The sequence below is a fragment of the Scyliorhinus canicula genome, chromosome 7 (genome assembly GCF_902713615.1).
Source record: "Scyliorhinus canicula chromosome 7, sScyCan1.1, whole genome shotgun sequence".
Lineage (NCBI taxonomy): Eukaryota > Metazoa > Chordata > Chondrichthyes > Carcharhiniformes > Scyliorhinidae > Scyliorhinus > Scyliorhinus canicula.
In genome coordinates this window covers 163,992,500-164,007,541 of record NC_052152.1, presented here as the reverse complement: position 1 = coordinate 164,007,541, position 15,042 = coordinate 163,992,500, and the positions used below count along the sequence as shown (strand labels likewise).

Below are 15,042 nucleotides of genomic sequence, written 5' to 3'. Positions count from 1 at the left end.
ATATGCCAAAGACTGCTAGAAGGGGCCACGCTCGACCTAGCTGAGACTAAAAAGCTAGCACTGTCCATGATGGTCGCCTCACGTAATGCTCAGTCCTACCCCTCCAGCCGCACGGCCCACCCCTCCTATCCCTCATGGATCCCACAGATGGCCGCCCCAGCCGGGGCTTCACCCAGCCAGTACGCCTGCGCCACACGCCAACCTGCGCTCCCCGGAGGTCCCCGATGTTACTTCTGCCACCAGCAGAAGCACCCCCGCCAATGCTGCCCGGCCCGCACTGCCATTTGCAAGGCTTGGGGCAAAAAGGGGCACTTCGCCGCGGTGTCAGGCCCGCGCAGTCGGCGCTATCGCCCCCTCCCCCCTGAGCTACACACAATGGGCGCCGCCATCTTCGTCCCGAACCACGTGCAGCCAGTGGGCGCCACCATCTTCACTTCCCGGGGCCATACGCAGCCAGTGGGTGCTGCCATCTTCACCTCCCGGGGTCGCGAGCGGCCAGTGAGTGTCGCCATCTTCCCCCCTCAGTGCATGTGCGCCCATGGGCGCCGCCATCCCGTCCAGCTCCCGCAACGTGCGGCACAAGGGGGCCACCATTTTGTCCCCCGCAGGATCTTCAGGCGCTGCCATCTTGTCTTCCCCATGGGGCATGAACACCGACAGCATTCCATGACCTTGGGCCCCCCACGCTCTCCAGCTTCTGACGCAAGTGACAACCGACCGTAGCTCGCCTCAGTGACGATTGACCAGTCTCGTCCGCACAACCTGGGCCACCGCTTCGACCAGTGTGAGAATCAACGGTCATGTGACCTCTTGCCTGCTGGACTCTGGGAGCACCGAAAGCTTCATCCACCCAGATACGGTAAGGCGCTGCTCCCTCGCGGTCCACCCCACCAATCAAAGAATCTCCCTGGCCTCCAGATCCCATTCCGTCGCCATCCGGGGGTTTAGCACGGTTACTCTCACGGTCCAGGCCATAGAATTCAGCGGCTTCCGCCTCTACATCCTTCCTAATCTCTGCGCTGCACTACTACTAGGCCTGGACTTCCAGTGTAATCTCCAGAGCCTTACCCTCAAATTCGGCGGGCCCCTACTGATGCACGATCAATTGCACAAGAGACTCAGATAGGTACAAATCTGACTTTATTACAGTCAGATGCGTGGCTACTGCAGCTGGCGAAATGGCAGATCAGAGGAGGAAACGCATATTTATATGGCTCCTTGTGGGCGGAGCTAGCCGGCAGGGGCTACCGGCGAACCTGTAGTGCAGATCCTATCTTACATCCCCTAATACAGGTGCACACAGTGGTTCACCACATTCACCTCCTGTTAAAAATGAGTCCGACGGGGGTGGCGTGGGACAACATGCAATGTTGCAAATAATTTACAGTGGGGAGGGAAAAAAATGCCTATTTTGACGGTCCGGTGCCCATCAGAGGTTAAGTTGATCCGGTGCTTTGACGGTTCGTTGGGAGCGACGTAACGGTGGCGGCGATGTCGGTGCTAGCGGTGCTGGTGACGCCGACATCGGTGCTGGCGGTGTTGGTGCTGACCAGTAGTCGGATGACCCTGGGAGAGTGCCGAAATCTTCATCGTCCTCTTGCGTGGGCAGGGGAAGGAGGGATGGATCTGGTGTGGTAAACGTTGGGAGCGCTGGGGGAGGGGAGGGTGGTGCGTGAGTGGGGGAGTGTGTTGGGCTGGAACCTGACGGAGCCAGGTCCCTGAGGGAGACAGTATCTTGGCGGCCGTCGGGGAACTCCATGTAGGTATACTGGGGGTTGGCGTGGAGCAAGTGTACCCTGTCCACCAAGGGGTCCGCCTTGTGGAGTCGGACGTGCCTACAGAGCAGGGCCGGTCCTGGAGCTGTGAGCCAAGTCGGGAGCGACACCCCGGATGTGGACTTCCTAGGGAAGGTAAAAACACGTTCATGGGGTGTGTTATTTGTGGTGGTGCACAGTAGTGACCAGATGGAGGGTAGTGCATCAGGGAGGACCTCCTGTCAGCGAGAGGCTGGTAGGTTCCTGGACCGTAGGGCCAGCTGGACGGCACTCCAAACCGTCCCGTTCTCCCTCACTACCTGCCCGTTTCCCCGGGGGTTGTAGCTGGTCGTTCTGCTGGAGGCGATAACCCTGCTGAGCAGGAACTGACATAGAACATAGAACGATACAGCGCAGTACAGGCCCTTCGGCCCACGATGTTGCACCGACATGGGAAGTCAAAAACTAAAGGCCATCTAACCTACACTATGCCATTATCATCCATATGCTTATCCAATAAACTTTTAAATGCCCTCAATGTTGGCGAGTTCACTACTGTTGCAGGTAGGGCATTCCACGGCCTCACCACTCTTTGCGTAAAAAACCTACCTCTGACCTCTGTCCTATATCTATTACCTCTCAATTTATGGCTATGTCCCCTCGTGCTAGCCACCTCCATCCGCGGGAGAAGGCTCTCACTGTCCACCCTATCTAACGCAGCTCATCGCTCATGAATGAGGATCCCCTGTCACTGTGGATGTAGGCGGGGAATCCGAACAGAGCGAAGAGTGTGTTGAGGGCCTTGATGACGGTGGAAGACATCATATCGGAGCATGGGATGGCAAAGGGGAATCTGGAGAACTCATCGACCACACTGAGAATATACGTGTTGCGGTCGGTGGAGGGGAGGGGCCCTTTGAAATCCACGCTGAGGCGTTCAAATGGGCGGGGGGCTTTCACCAGGCGCGCGCGGTCTAGCCGGTAGAAGTGCGGCTTGTACTCCGCACAGACCCAGCAGCCTCTGGTGACTGTCCGTACTTCCTCGACTGAGTAGGGCAGATTGCGAGCTTTGACGAGGTGGTCCAATCGTGTGACCCCTGGGTGACAAAGGCTGTCGTGTAGGGCCCGGAGTTGGTCTACTTGTGCGCTGGCACATGTACCTCGGGAAAGGGCGTCGGGGGGCTCGTTGAGTTTGCCGGGGCGATACAAAATCTCGTAATTATAGGTGGAGAGCTCGATTCTCCACCGCAAGATTTAATCATTTTTGACCTTGCCCCGCTGCGTGTTGTTGAACATGAAGGCTACCGACCATTGGTCAGTGAGGAGAGTGAATCTCCTGCCGGCCAGGTAATGCCTCAAATGCCACACAGGTTCAACGATAGCTTGGGCCTCTTTTTCGACGGGTGAGTACCGAATCGCCGCCACCGCTACATCGCTCCCAGCAGAACGTCAAGGCACCAGACTGGTTGAATCTCTAACTGGCACCGGACTTTCAAAGTACATTTCTTTTTTCTTTTCCCTGATAAAACACTGCATAAATTCACTACTGTATATAGTTCTCCACCACCTCCACCGGACTCATTTTTAACAGGGGGTGAATGTGGTAAACCACTGTTACACTCGTATTAGGTGATGTAAGGTAGGACCTGTACTACAGGTTCACCGGTAGCCCCTGCCTGCTGACTCCGCCCAGTAGGAGGAGCCTGTCCTCTATTCAGCAGCCATTTCGCCAGCTGCTGTGGGAGGCCACACATCTTACTGCAATAAAGCCACAGTTGTATCCAACCTTAGTCTTTGTACAATTGATCGTACATCAAGGCACGAACCCTTTCACTCTAATCTCTGAATTCTGGCAGCTGCCAGGTTGAAAAATAACCTTTTTCTGCAAAAAACCCGGAGGGCTCGAGATCAGGCAGGTTGAAAAAGATTTATTCAAAAAAGGCAAGACCGCGGATGTGCCACCACAGAGCCTCTGCAAGGTTAGTGGGGCATGAAATGCTCTGTAAACAAACAAACAACTTCAGGAGGATCTATTAAGCCAGGTCAATTTTAACTGCAGAGCCCTACAAGGTTAATGGGGTGTAAAATACTCTGTAGACAAACTGCGTCATGAGGATCTATGAAGCCAGACAACCTCTGTGCGATATTTCTTGCCTGAACACCTTTTAACTGCCATTGTTGAATTTTCAGGTTGTGCTCCAAACAAGTGAGAAGAAGCTCACAGATGTCGGCAGCCAATGGCTTGGGTTCTGGTGGAACGGTGTTCATGATGTGGGAAGGAACTAATAAGACTGAAGCTAGCCAGCCTAAGGGTCTGGCTGCATGGCACCCAGAGAGAGAAAACAGGATGTTTTCTCAGGCGAGACTGCGGGCTGTAGGGTTGGGGGGTGGTTTGGCAGGGGGAAGGGGACTTGGATGTGGTTATGCAGTGGCTGCCCAGCCTTAGTGTAAAAGCATGACAGTAATTAGATCACAGGATGACCAAGCATAAGTATTAACGGTGCCCATTAGGGTTGCCTTTGTCTGCTTCAGAGGACCTGTGTCCTCTAACATTCCTGTGAGTCATGCCATCCAAACAGTTGGCCATCATCATTTAACCCTCAGCAATGTCAACTGCCCACATTCTCCAAGTTAAGGTGAGGGGTTGAACCTTCAAGTGTCAGGGGTTGAAGGTTGGGAGCGGGGCATCGGCAGAGATAGGGTAGTGCCTAGCAGCTAACACCACCTTACAGTCCTGGCGGATCATATGGGTAGCAATCTGTCACAACACAGGATAGACTCCACTGCTGCTGATGTGAAGGGAGGGAACCCGACTTATGTTGGGTCCCCCAGGAGGCTGTGGACAACTATGACGGGGCATGGGCAGAGACTGTAGCCAGTGAAGCAATGATGCATGGTGGGTAGCAGAAAATTTAGGTAACGCTGGCACGGGAGACAGTTGTCAGCCTCCAGGACAACGAGGACAAGGAATGTTGGGAGGAATTGCGGGTCATGGACTATAGGCGGCACAGTAGCACAGTGGTTAGCACTGCTGCTTCACAGCGCTGGTGTCCCAGGTTCAATTCCCGGCTTGGGTCACTGTCTGTGTGGATTCTGACTGTGTCTGCGTGCGTTTCCTCCGGGTGCTCCAGTTTCCTCTCAAAAGTTCCAAAAGACGTGCTTGTCAGGTAATTTGGACTTTCTGAATTCTCCCTCTGTGTACCCGAACAGGCGCTGGAGTGTGACGACTGGGGGATTTTCACAGTAACTTCATTGCAGTGTTAATGTAAGCCTACTTGTGACTCTAATAAAGATTCTTACTATTATCTCTCTTTTTCTCCTGATTTCTTCCCGATTTACCTCGGTTTAGAGGCATTGGAGCTGGCGATAATTTTAATAACGTCACTGGAGGCAGACAAGCGATGCCAACCCAGGGATGAGCCTGAGCTAGAAGAACAGGAAGATGCTGGTCAGGCTCAAGACCAGGCCGCCCATCAGTCCGAGGGGTGGTTGAAGATATCGGAGAAGGAGACCTGGGGTTTACAGGACTCCCATGTCGTTCCTGGGGCTGTCGGACGGTATGTGCCGCTGAAGAAACGGCATGTGCCGCATGTGCTCTGTCTGAACAAAGAGATAGTGCGGTACCTCTGCCACATTCTTGGTGACATGGTACCCGCTCCCTGTGGACATTGTTACAACATGCTGGGTGATTGAGCAGTCAGTTCCAGCCCCGCAGACCCCAGAGTCTCAACAGAAGTGAATTAACCAATAATTTGTGTTTTCCTGAGATCTTTAATTCCTGACTATTCCAATGAGTACCAGACACCAGATTTATAAGTAAAACATTAACATATTTATAACATGAGTAAAAGATGAACATGCAAACGAAATAATTGGAACCATGGTCTACTTGTCCACCTATTCCCAAAAACCCCAACATATCCTTCACCCAGACACATGCAAAACAGATACCCAGTGAAGAGATTGGAAAAGGGCCAGAATAACAGGAATAAAAGAAAAAGGTTTGAGATGAATCTTCATTGCTGCAATTGTGACCTCTATAGGTGGCGATCTCCGTTAAATGTGACTCTCTGGGGAACTGCTTCATACACGAGATTTAGGTTGCTGCAATTTAGTCCTTCGACCACCAGATTAATCTTTGCACAGAAGATTCAGGTCGGTGCAATTCTGACCTCCAACCATCAGATGGAGCCTCCATTTTCCTGCGATATTACAGGAGCTTTATTCCTGAGAATTTTACAGTCTTGTCCATTCGCCTGACCTCTGTGCAGAAAAATCAGCTATATTATAAAGAGAGTTCACAATTTTGGCTCTTCCCAGCCATTGAGACAAGGATTGTGGAATGACAGATCTGGTGAGAAACTGCTTGCAAACTTTCACTCCAGAGTGGACGGCATGGTGGCGTATTGATTAGCAATCTCCCCGTGTCTGCGTGGGTTTCACCCCACAACCCAAAGATGCGCAGGGTAGGTGGACTGACCATGGTAAATTGCCCCTTAATTGGAAAAAGAATTGGGTATTCTAAATTTAAAATAAAAAGCTTACTTCCCAAGTCTGACTGCTGTCTGTCTTTTAAATAGGAGTGCCTTTACAGGTCTGTTTGGAGGCTTTTTAAAATGCCTGGCAGAGAGAGAGAGAGGGACAGATTTCCAGCTGCCTCCTGGTGGAATCTCTTCTTGCAGAATTCAGGACAAAATGGAGTTTTTCACATGATCTACCTTTTATCTGGAAGATTCTGAATGGTTCCAGTCACATACAGCTACAAGAGATGGGCCAGAATTTCAGATTCACCGATTGGCTGCTTGCCAAGTCTATCAAACTGACATCATGAACTCTGCCACAGATCCCAAAGAGGAAGCCCTGGCTAGTCCATTAGACCAGGGATGTTTTAGGTTTGCAGCAGCTAGCAAGAAGATTGTAGAATAAAGGCAGCAAGGACAGGAATTAAAAAGGAAACACAGAGCAGACAACAGTATCCTAACACCATGAAGGATACGGCATCTCTGAACCTCTTTTCCACCAGGTCAGTCCAGGGCTCGTCCGAAAGATTTCTTTGGGATCACTCAATCATCAGCCCACAGTGCATCTGAGAGGTCACTGTATGTGCGGGCCTCTGACTTCATCCATGTCGGCATCCATGTTGGCCTAAGACAGCCCACCAAGATGCCCGGGCTACAGGATTTGCTGCCATCGTCAAGATGCCTCAGGTCCAGTGGGCCATTAAGGGGACACATGTGGGTTTGAGAGCACCATGGATCTTGGAATGCCCTTCATCAGTCAGGAAGGGTTTGTTCCACTCCCTGAATGCCCAATATGTCTGCTACCAACAGGTGAACGTCATGGAGGCGATTCTCCGAAATGGAGCCCATGTGTTCGAGCCGTCGTGAACGCCATCGCGTTTCACAATGGCGCGAACAGGGCCCGGGAACGACAGGTTCTGGCCCCCACAGGGGGCCAGGAGGGCGCTGGAGCGGTTCATGCTGCTCCAGCCTCCTTTTGGCGCCGCGCCAACCCGCGCATGCACAGTTGGGCCGCACCAACCTGCACATGCGCGGGGGACTTCTTTAGCGCGCCGGCCCCAACTCAAGATGGCGTCGGTCTGGAGGGGCCAGGCACACCAGAAAGTAGGCCCGGGGGGGCGGGGGAAGAGGACGGCCTGCCGATTGGTGGGCCCCAATCGTAGGCCAGACCCCATCGGAGTCCCCCCCGCCCCCCCTCCCCCGGTGAAGGAGCCCCCCCCCCCCCCCCCCCCCCCCCCCACAGGCCGTCCCCCCGATCATCCGCGCAGTGTTCCCGCCGGCAGCGGCCAGGGGTGAACGGCGCAGGCGGGACTCGTGTATCGGCCATCTGAGCCGGAGAAGCAGCAGCAGCGGCCCGCGGCCGGCGCCGCGCCAAATGGCGCCGATTCTCCGCATCTCGGAGAATCGCGGGCCGGCGTCGGGTGTCGTGGCGTGGTTACGCCAATTCTCCGGCCCAGCGCGGGGCTCAGAGAATCGCCCCCCACGCATGCATGTGCACGCTTCTCTGGGAGCATGCATGACAGCTACATAAAGAGGCATTTGCAGATCCACGGGGTCTTCAAGGACCACTCCATGTTGCTGGGATGGTTCATGATGTACATTGGCTACCCATTGAGATTATGGCTGATGGCTCCAGTGAGACCAAGATGGACTCCTGTTATAATTAGGCTCACAGTTAATGTGAATGGGGAGCCTGCTTGGTCTTCATGATCTCACTCAAGTCATGTTCACAGGAAGAGAGGGAAATGTGCATATAAGGTGTAGACTTCAGTCAATTCCTTTTTGCCACCATCATCTTTGTGAGAACAGAAAATCCAAACTCGCACCTGTAGATCGTTCTGAAGGGCAATAGCAGCAAAATCCTTGTTTTACGCAGCACTAGATGCTCCTGGGAGATTCTACTACAGAATGCTCACAGCCTCAGGGCATTTGGTGTGTTTTTAATGTGCTATCACAGGTCAGGTACAGCAGTGTAGTTTTTACATTTGGAATCAGCTATAAGTTGATAACTGATTCCGGTGTCTCATCCTCAAAAGAAATTTTTCACCAACCACTTCTCTTTCAAAATCTGAAACTTCTCTTCTCATTTACAACTACTTCCCTGGATATACCGCACATGGGCTTTGCATCCTTATTTGCAGTGGTACAATTGACTAAAAACATACCTCAAGAAATAATCTTTATACTGCTTTGTTCCCAAGTTAAGTTTCTTCTTTATAGGATGCTAACCAGAGGGTCTGGAGCTCTGTACAAAGCTGAGACTAGCACTTCTCTGTCCTGCCTTGTACTCTCCTGGGCAGCTCTCAGAGATCTCTGTGAGTTCCTGGCCAGTAGGTACACTGCCTATTTGTGTCTCTGGCCATCTCTTCCTTGTAAGAAAATGATTAGTCCTCTTGCCCAGCTTGCTAACAGCTAATAAAATGGAAGAAGCTCTCCTCCATGATTTGGCGACAAATGCAAGGGCGCTTGATGTCAAGTTTACATGCAGGGCTGAGGATCTGCTCCTTGCTGTCGCTTCTGGCTAGAAGACTGCACACAACCTCATTTTCATCTCATTGAAAAGGCGGCAGAGGCCACCATTCTCAAGATAAATTCCGCAAGCTTCTCCCGCAATTGGGACCACTGCAGGAATGCCGCGACTGATCGCTCCGTGACCCTACCAACATGCGGCCGCATCCCACCCGCGGGTGGTCACCTGAAATTTGAAAACCCTGGTGTGGGCAACTTACATTGAAATCCCCTGTTTGACTTTCAACATGTGCAAAGATATCCTGTTATGGTTATACTTCCCCTTCAGTAGACATTGTTCAGTCTCATGAGTCCTGTCAAGTAATATCTCAAATCAGCATTTCCTAATATCTTCCCTCAGCTCTATGCATTTGCATTAAAGCTCTGTATAATGCAATATTGCCTGCTGATTCTTGACTTCGTCTTTGATTGAAATGAAAAGTAAATCCATTCACAATGCTACCTCATCAAGTATAACTTTTTCACAAAATCATGTGGTTTACCAAAATAAGGTAACATTGCTCAATTTTTACGTTATTTCCGAAATGTCTTTCATTCACTCAGTTTCCACTTCATGTGGTGCAACACATATTGCATCAGACTTGTTTTCTATAACCAAATCAACAATGGCTACATCTAAAAATTATACCAAAAACAATTAATAGCCACAATATTAATGCGCTGGGACACTCAACCAAAAAACACGGTTTGAAATCAAGTCTTCATCGGCACTCATTCTTCAATTCATCCCAGGGTGAAGACCAAACTAATTTTAAGAGACATAAGCAACATTCTCCCTCTACAACAGATCAAACATACTTTATGCTCAACTGACCAAGGAATGGCTCAGTCACTCTGTGGAAATCTGGATATTGTCTGGATATCTCACTTCCTTAGTCATAATTTAATATGTTGGGGGGAGGAACTGGGAGAAAAAATGTATCCAAAGTGCAATAGATGCTGCATCCCATTTAATACCAAACAATTGAGATGTTTTGGGAATATGGTGACAGAATTTTGTTTGAGGGTGGGAAATGCTTTTCAGTCAATACTCGTGCTTAATCACAAATAGGTATAAGGGACACAAGTCAAAAAATACTTAAATATTAAATAGGCTCCATTTAGTTTGGCTGAGTTAATCAATTCTACTTCATACTTACTTTTTTTTAAATGGCCAAAATCAACTACAACCAAATAAAAATATTTCTAAATATCCTTTTGGGGTTTGAAAAATAATTCAATGAAAATTAATACCATGGAATTTCAGCATCAATAAATAAAAATATAAAATATATAAACGTAAATAAAGTACAGATCATTGCATCTGAATACAATATTTTATTTTACATTTTTAGACAATTGAACTGTTGCAACACCCAAGTACAACTTGTTTTTGCAGGAGGTTAACCAAGATATTTACTTCTGCCTGAAGAACAGACACAATCAACATGTTTGTCAAACCATTGGGTATTATGATCCATGTTCGGGAAGAGATGAGAAAAACGCTGGGACAACATATTTCTTCCTTGCTCCGAGTGTCTGCTGTAAATGCTATTTTTAAACCTCAGAATCGTTTTGGTGATTCCATCAGAAGTTGACATCTGCTTTTGTCAGCACAGACCTTGCAGAAATTCTGCGATCATTCAAGTGTCTTTAATGTGGATAAAAGGTTTCTGTTGAACAAGAACTCTTTGAAAAGCGCTTACAGTCCTTCTCAAATTGGTTTCATCTAATTTCTGGGCAATTGTGTGCACTTGTAGTAGAACAATACATTTTTCAACACAAAACTCACTTCAAATGGAGAAATGCTACAAAATGGTAGTTAACTTTTAGACCTAAAAGATCTATGTAGTTCCCAATTTATTCAGATAAACAAGCCATTCCTGTTTCAATGAGATCTGTTGTTAAATTCCAGATTCCATGGACAATGTGTGTGCTGTCCAGTTGGGCTAGAAGTTCGCAGCGGGGAAGCTCCAAGCTTTATTTTTTGCCCTACATATAAACCTATTTGATTTTGGGAGGTCACTTGAGAAACTGATCGACTGCAGTGGACAAAACCAGGAGAACCATCATAAAAATAAGATTGCTTTGACACTGAGCTGTGGTGGGCTTCTTGTACATTAGTATCTATAACTTCTGTAATTCCTATGGGGAACTGTATGGCAGGCTGCAGATGATTTTCAAGATGATAAGTTATCCATTGCCTTTGCCACAAAGGCAATGCCCCTCTGAAGATCTTTTGTGGTGGCATAGTGGTATTGCCACTGGACTAGTAATCCAGAGACCCAAGGTAATTCTCCAGGGATCCCGGTTCGAGTCCCAACATAACAGATAGGGACATTTGAATTCAATAAAAATCTGGAACTAAAAATGACCTGAAGGCATTGTCAGTTGTCATAAAAACCCATCTGCTTCACTAATGCCTTTCAGGAAAGGAAATTTGCCATCCTTAGCTGGTCTGGCCTGCAGGTGACTTCAGACCCAGAGCAAAGTGATTGACTCTTAAGCGCCTTCTGAAATGGTCTATCAAGTCGGCACAGTGGCACAGTGGTTAAGACTGCTGCCTCACAGCATCAGGGATCAGTTCCAATCTCGGGTGACAGTGTGGAGTTTACACCTTCTCCCCTTGTCTGCGTGGGTTTCGTCTGGGAGCTTCAGTTTCCCCCAACATCCAAAGGTGTGCAGGTGAGGTTAAGGGGTTATTGGGACAGGGTGGGGGAATTGGCATGGGTGGAGTCATAGAGTCAATAGACTCATAGAGTCATAGGGTCAATGCAGACTTCATGGGCTGAATGGCCACCTTCATTGGTGTAGGGATTCTATGCATTTTTCTTTTTCTATAATTTCAGAGTATCCAATTATTTATTTTTTTAATTAAGGGGCAATTTAGCATGGCCAATCCACCTACTCTACACATCTTTTGGGTTATGGGGGTGAGACCCATGCAGACACAGGGAGAATGTGCAAACTCCACACATACAGTGACCCAGGGCCGGGATCGAACCTAGGTCCTCATCGTTGTGAGGCAGCAGTGCTAAACACTACGCCACATTGCTGCCCTTTAGGGGGCGGGAGGGATTCTATGAAGCCACTCAAGGGCAATAAATGTTGGCACAGCCAGAGACTCCCACATCCCATGAAATAATTAAAACAAAAATCAGTGTGCATTCAATACGTTGAACATGTTAATTCAAAGGACTTTACCAACAGAACAAAAGTCAACCACTAAAGGCAGATGTGAAATGAAAGAGCTGAAATCTCAAAATTTACTTTTGCTATTCATTGCTTTCCAGCATTGAAATGACAAATAAAAATAACATTATGATTTAAAATTTAATTGACTCCTGCCAGTTTGAGTCAGCTAAAAAACGAGGAAACTAATGTGCATGAAATACCACCAGCAATTCATCTTCCACTACACTCAGCAGAAAGCCAGTTCTGCCAGCTGGTATCGACCTCTTAACGGCAAACCCGCCTTTAATATCAGTCAGCCTCTGGCCGAATAGACATCTGGAAGGTATTAGTCAACACAGTACATCACAAATCATTTACATAATAACATGCAAGTATTTTATCAGCTTTTTAAGAAATGTCTTCAGAACAAATGGTGTTGATACCTTTTGTACATTGTGCATCGAGTTTCCCTGTGTTTTTACAAGCAGCTTGACCATTGTTTCCCATTTCTCCTGGGTCCCGGCATTCTTGGCAGTCACTGCAAACTTTACTTGCTTTGAGGGGATCTGCATTGAGCGCGCTGCATACAAGGTGCCATCTGTCCCCACCTTGAAGTCAGGGTCACTGCTTCCATACTGAATTCCCAGATTCCCAGCACAGTCATCAAATTTCACTGGAAAAGGAGGTGAAAAAAAGGACATATAAAGCTGATGCGACATGATTGGCACCCAGCAAGAAAGACAATCAAACAGAAATCGGAGACATTTAATTCCAAGCAGTACGTTCTCGATCTTAAACTGCCTGTCAAGGAAATGATCTAACAGCCTTTATTGAAACACATTTGACCTTTCAGGCAGACTGTATTTTATCTCTGTCCCATGGGAACTTGGACCAGAAGCGTCTCTTCCTTCAAAAAAATACATTCGCTACAGTATCAATTAATGGAAATATCTATTCCTCATGAACTGCAAAGAATGCATTTCTCAGTCCACTTTATCCCCACATCCTTAGCAACCGTTGACACGTATCTAAAGAACTGGTGCAGGAGGGAGGGCTTCAGTTTTTTGGATCACTGGGATGTCTTCCAGGAAAGGTGGGGCCTGTACAAGAAGGACGGGTTACACCTGAACTGGAGGACACCAATATCCTGGTTGGGAGGATTGCTAGTAAGGTTCGGGTGGGTTTAAACTAATTTGGAGTCAGGATAGTAAGCCAGCAAGTGTAGAGACCGGAGATGAGCATGGTATCAGGGTCAGGCTGGCTAAGAGGAAGGATAGGCTGGGGGAGGTCGAACTCAGTGGGACTAGAGGTCTGGAGTGTATCTGCTTCAATGCACAAAGTATAACAGGTAAAACAGGTGAACTTAAAACCTTGATTCACGCATGGAACTTGGATGTGGTTGCTGTGAAGAAGACTTGATTAAACAAGGGACAGGACTGGCAGCTAAAGATTCCAGGATAAAGGTGTTTTAGGCATGACAGGGAGGAAGGTAAAAGAGGTGGGGGAGTTGGAATACTAGTTAGGGAAGATATTATAGCTATACGTGGGAGGACACCATGGAAGAATCAAGTAACGAGGCACTGTGGGTAGAGCTCAGAAACAGGAAGGGGGCAGTCACTATGATGGGGGTGTACTCCAGGCCTCCCAACAGCCCACGGAAGTCGAGGAACAGATATGCAAGAAGATTCTGGATAGATATAGAAATAATAGGGTCGTTGTAGTGGGAGACTTTAATTTTCCTCATATTGACTGGAAATCCTTTAGGGCTAGGGGTCTGGGTGGTGAGGAATTTGTTAAGTGTGTCCAAGAAGGTTTTTTGGACCAATATGTGCATAGTCCGACTAGAGAGGGGATTTTATTGGACATGGTACTGGGGAATGAGCCTGGCCAGGTCATCAATGTTGCAGTGGGAGAACAAGTGGCTAACAGTGACCACAATTCTGTAAGCTTTAGGATACTCATGGGAAATGACGAGTATTGTCCAAGGGTTAAGGTGCAAATTGGGGCACAGCTAACTACAAGCAGATTAGACAGGATTTGGAGGCTGTTGTTTGGGAGAGGGTGATTGAGGGTAAATCCACATTTGGCATCTAGGAGTCTTTTAAGGAGCAGTTGATGGTTGTGCAAGACAGGCATGTGCCGGTAAAAAGGAAGGACAGGAAAGGCAGGATTCAGGAACCACGGATGACCAGAGAAATTGAGAATCTTGTCAAAAAGAAAAAAGATGCATTTGTGAGGTCCAGGCAATTAAAAACAGATAAAGCACTTGAAAAATATAAGGAAAATAGAAAAGAGCTCAAGCAGGGAGTTAGGAGGGCAAAAAAGGTCACTAAATGTCCTTGGCAGACAGGATTAAGGAGAATCCCAACGCACTTTATACGTATATTAGGTAGCTAGAGAAAGAGTTGGCCCACTCAAGGACAAAGGAGGGGAATTATGTACAGAATCAGAATAAGTATGTGAGGTCCTTAATGAGAATTTTGCATTGGTATTCACAAAGGAGAGGGGCATGTTGATTTTTGGTGTCTCAGAGTGATGTGTAAACAATTTAGAACAGGTCATTATTACGAGGGAGTAAGTGTTACGTGTGTTAAAAAGTATTATGGTAGACACATCCCCAGGGCCAGATCCTGATTTTTGAGGGAGGCCAGATTTTTGAGGGAGGCAAGAGATGAAATCGTTGGGCCTCTGACAGAAATCTTTGTGTCCTCATTGGTCGCAGGTGAGATCCCAGAGGATTGGAGGACAGCCAATGTTGTATCGTTATTTAAGAAGGGTTGCAAGGATAATCCAGGTAATTATAGGCCAGTGAGCTTGATGTCAGTGATAGTGAGATTGTTGGAAAAGGTGCTCAGATATAGGGGGCTGGATTCTCCCCCGTTTGGCGTCGAGTTGATTCTCCACCCCCGCGCCACATCACGAATCAACTTTCATGCCGAAATCGGGCCCGGCGCAGGTCCGGCGATTCTCCGGGACCCGAGAATCGTCTTGTTCGCGGAATACTCCACGTGGCTGGGGGGCCATTGCCAGAGGCCCGCACAGCGATTCTCGCCTCCCAGCCGGCCGAGTTCCTCCGATGGCGTGGT

General features: G+C 48.3%; 1 protein-coding gene across 2 annotated transcripts in view; it reads right to left on the bottom strand.

Moving 5' to 3' along the window:
* Positions 1-15,042, bottom strand: part of LOC119969494 (cadherin-4-like) — an 859,326-nt gene that overhangs the window by 355,716 nt on the left and 488,568 nt on the right. For both annotated transcript variants that reach the window (XM_038803180.1, XM_038803181.1), the window contains one exon: positions 12,400-12,629. In XM_038803180.1, coding sequence (XP_038659108.1) covers positions 12,400-12,629 — 230 coding nt within the window. The remainder of the gene's footprint in view (positions 1-12,399; positions 12,630-15,042) is intronic.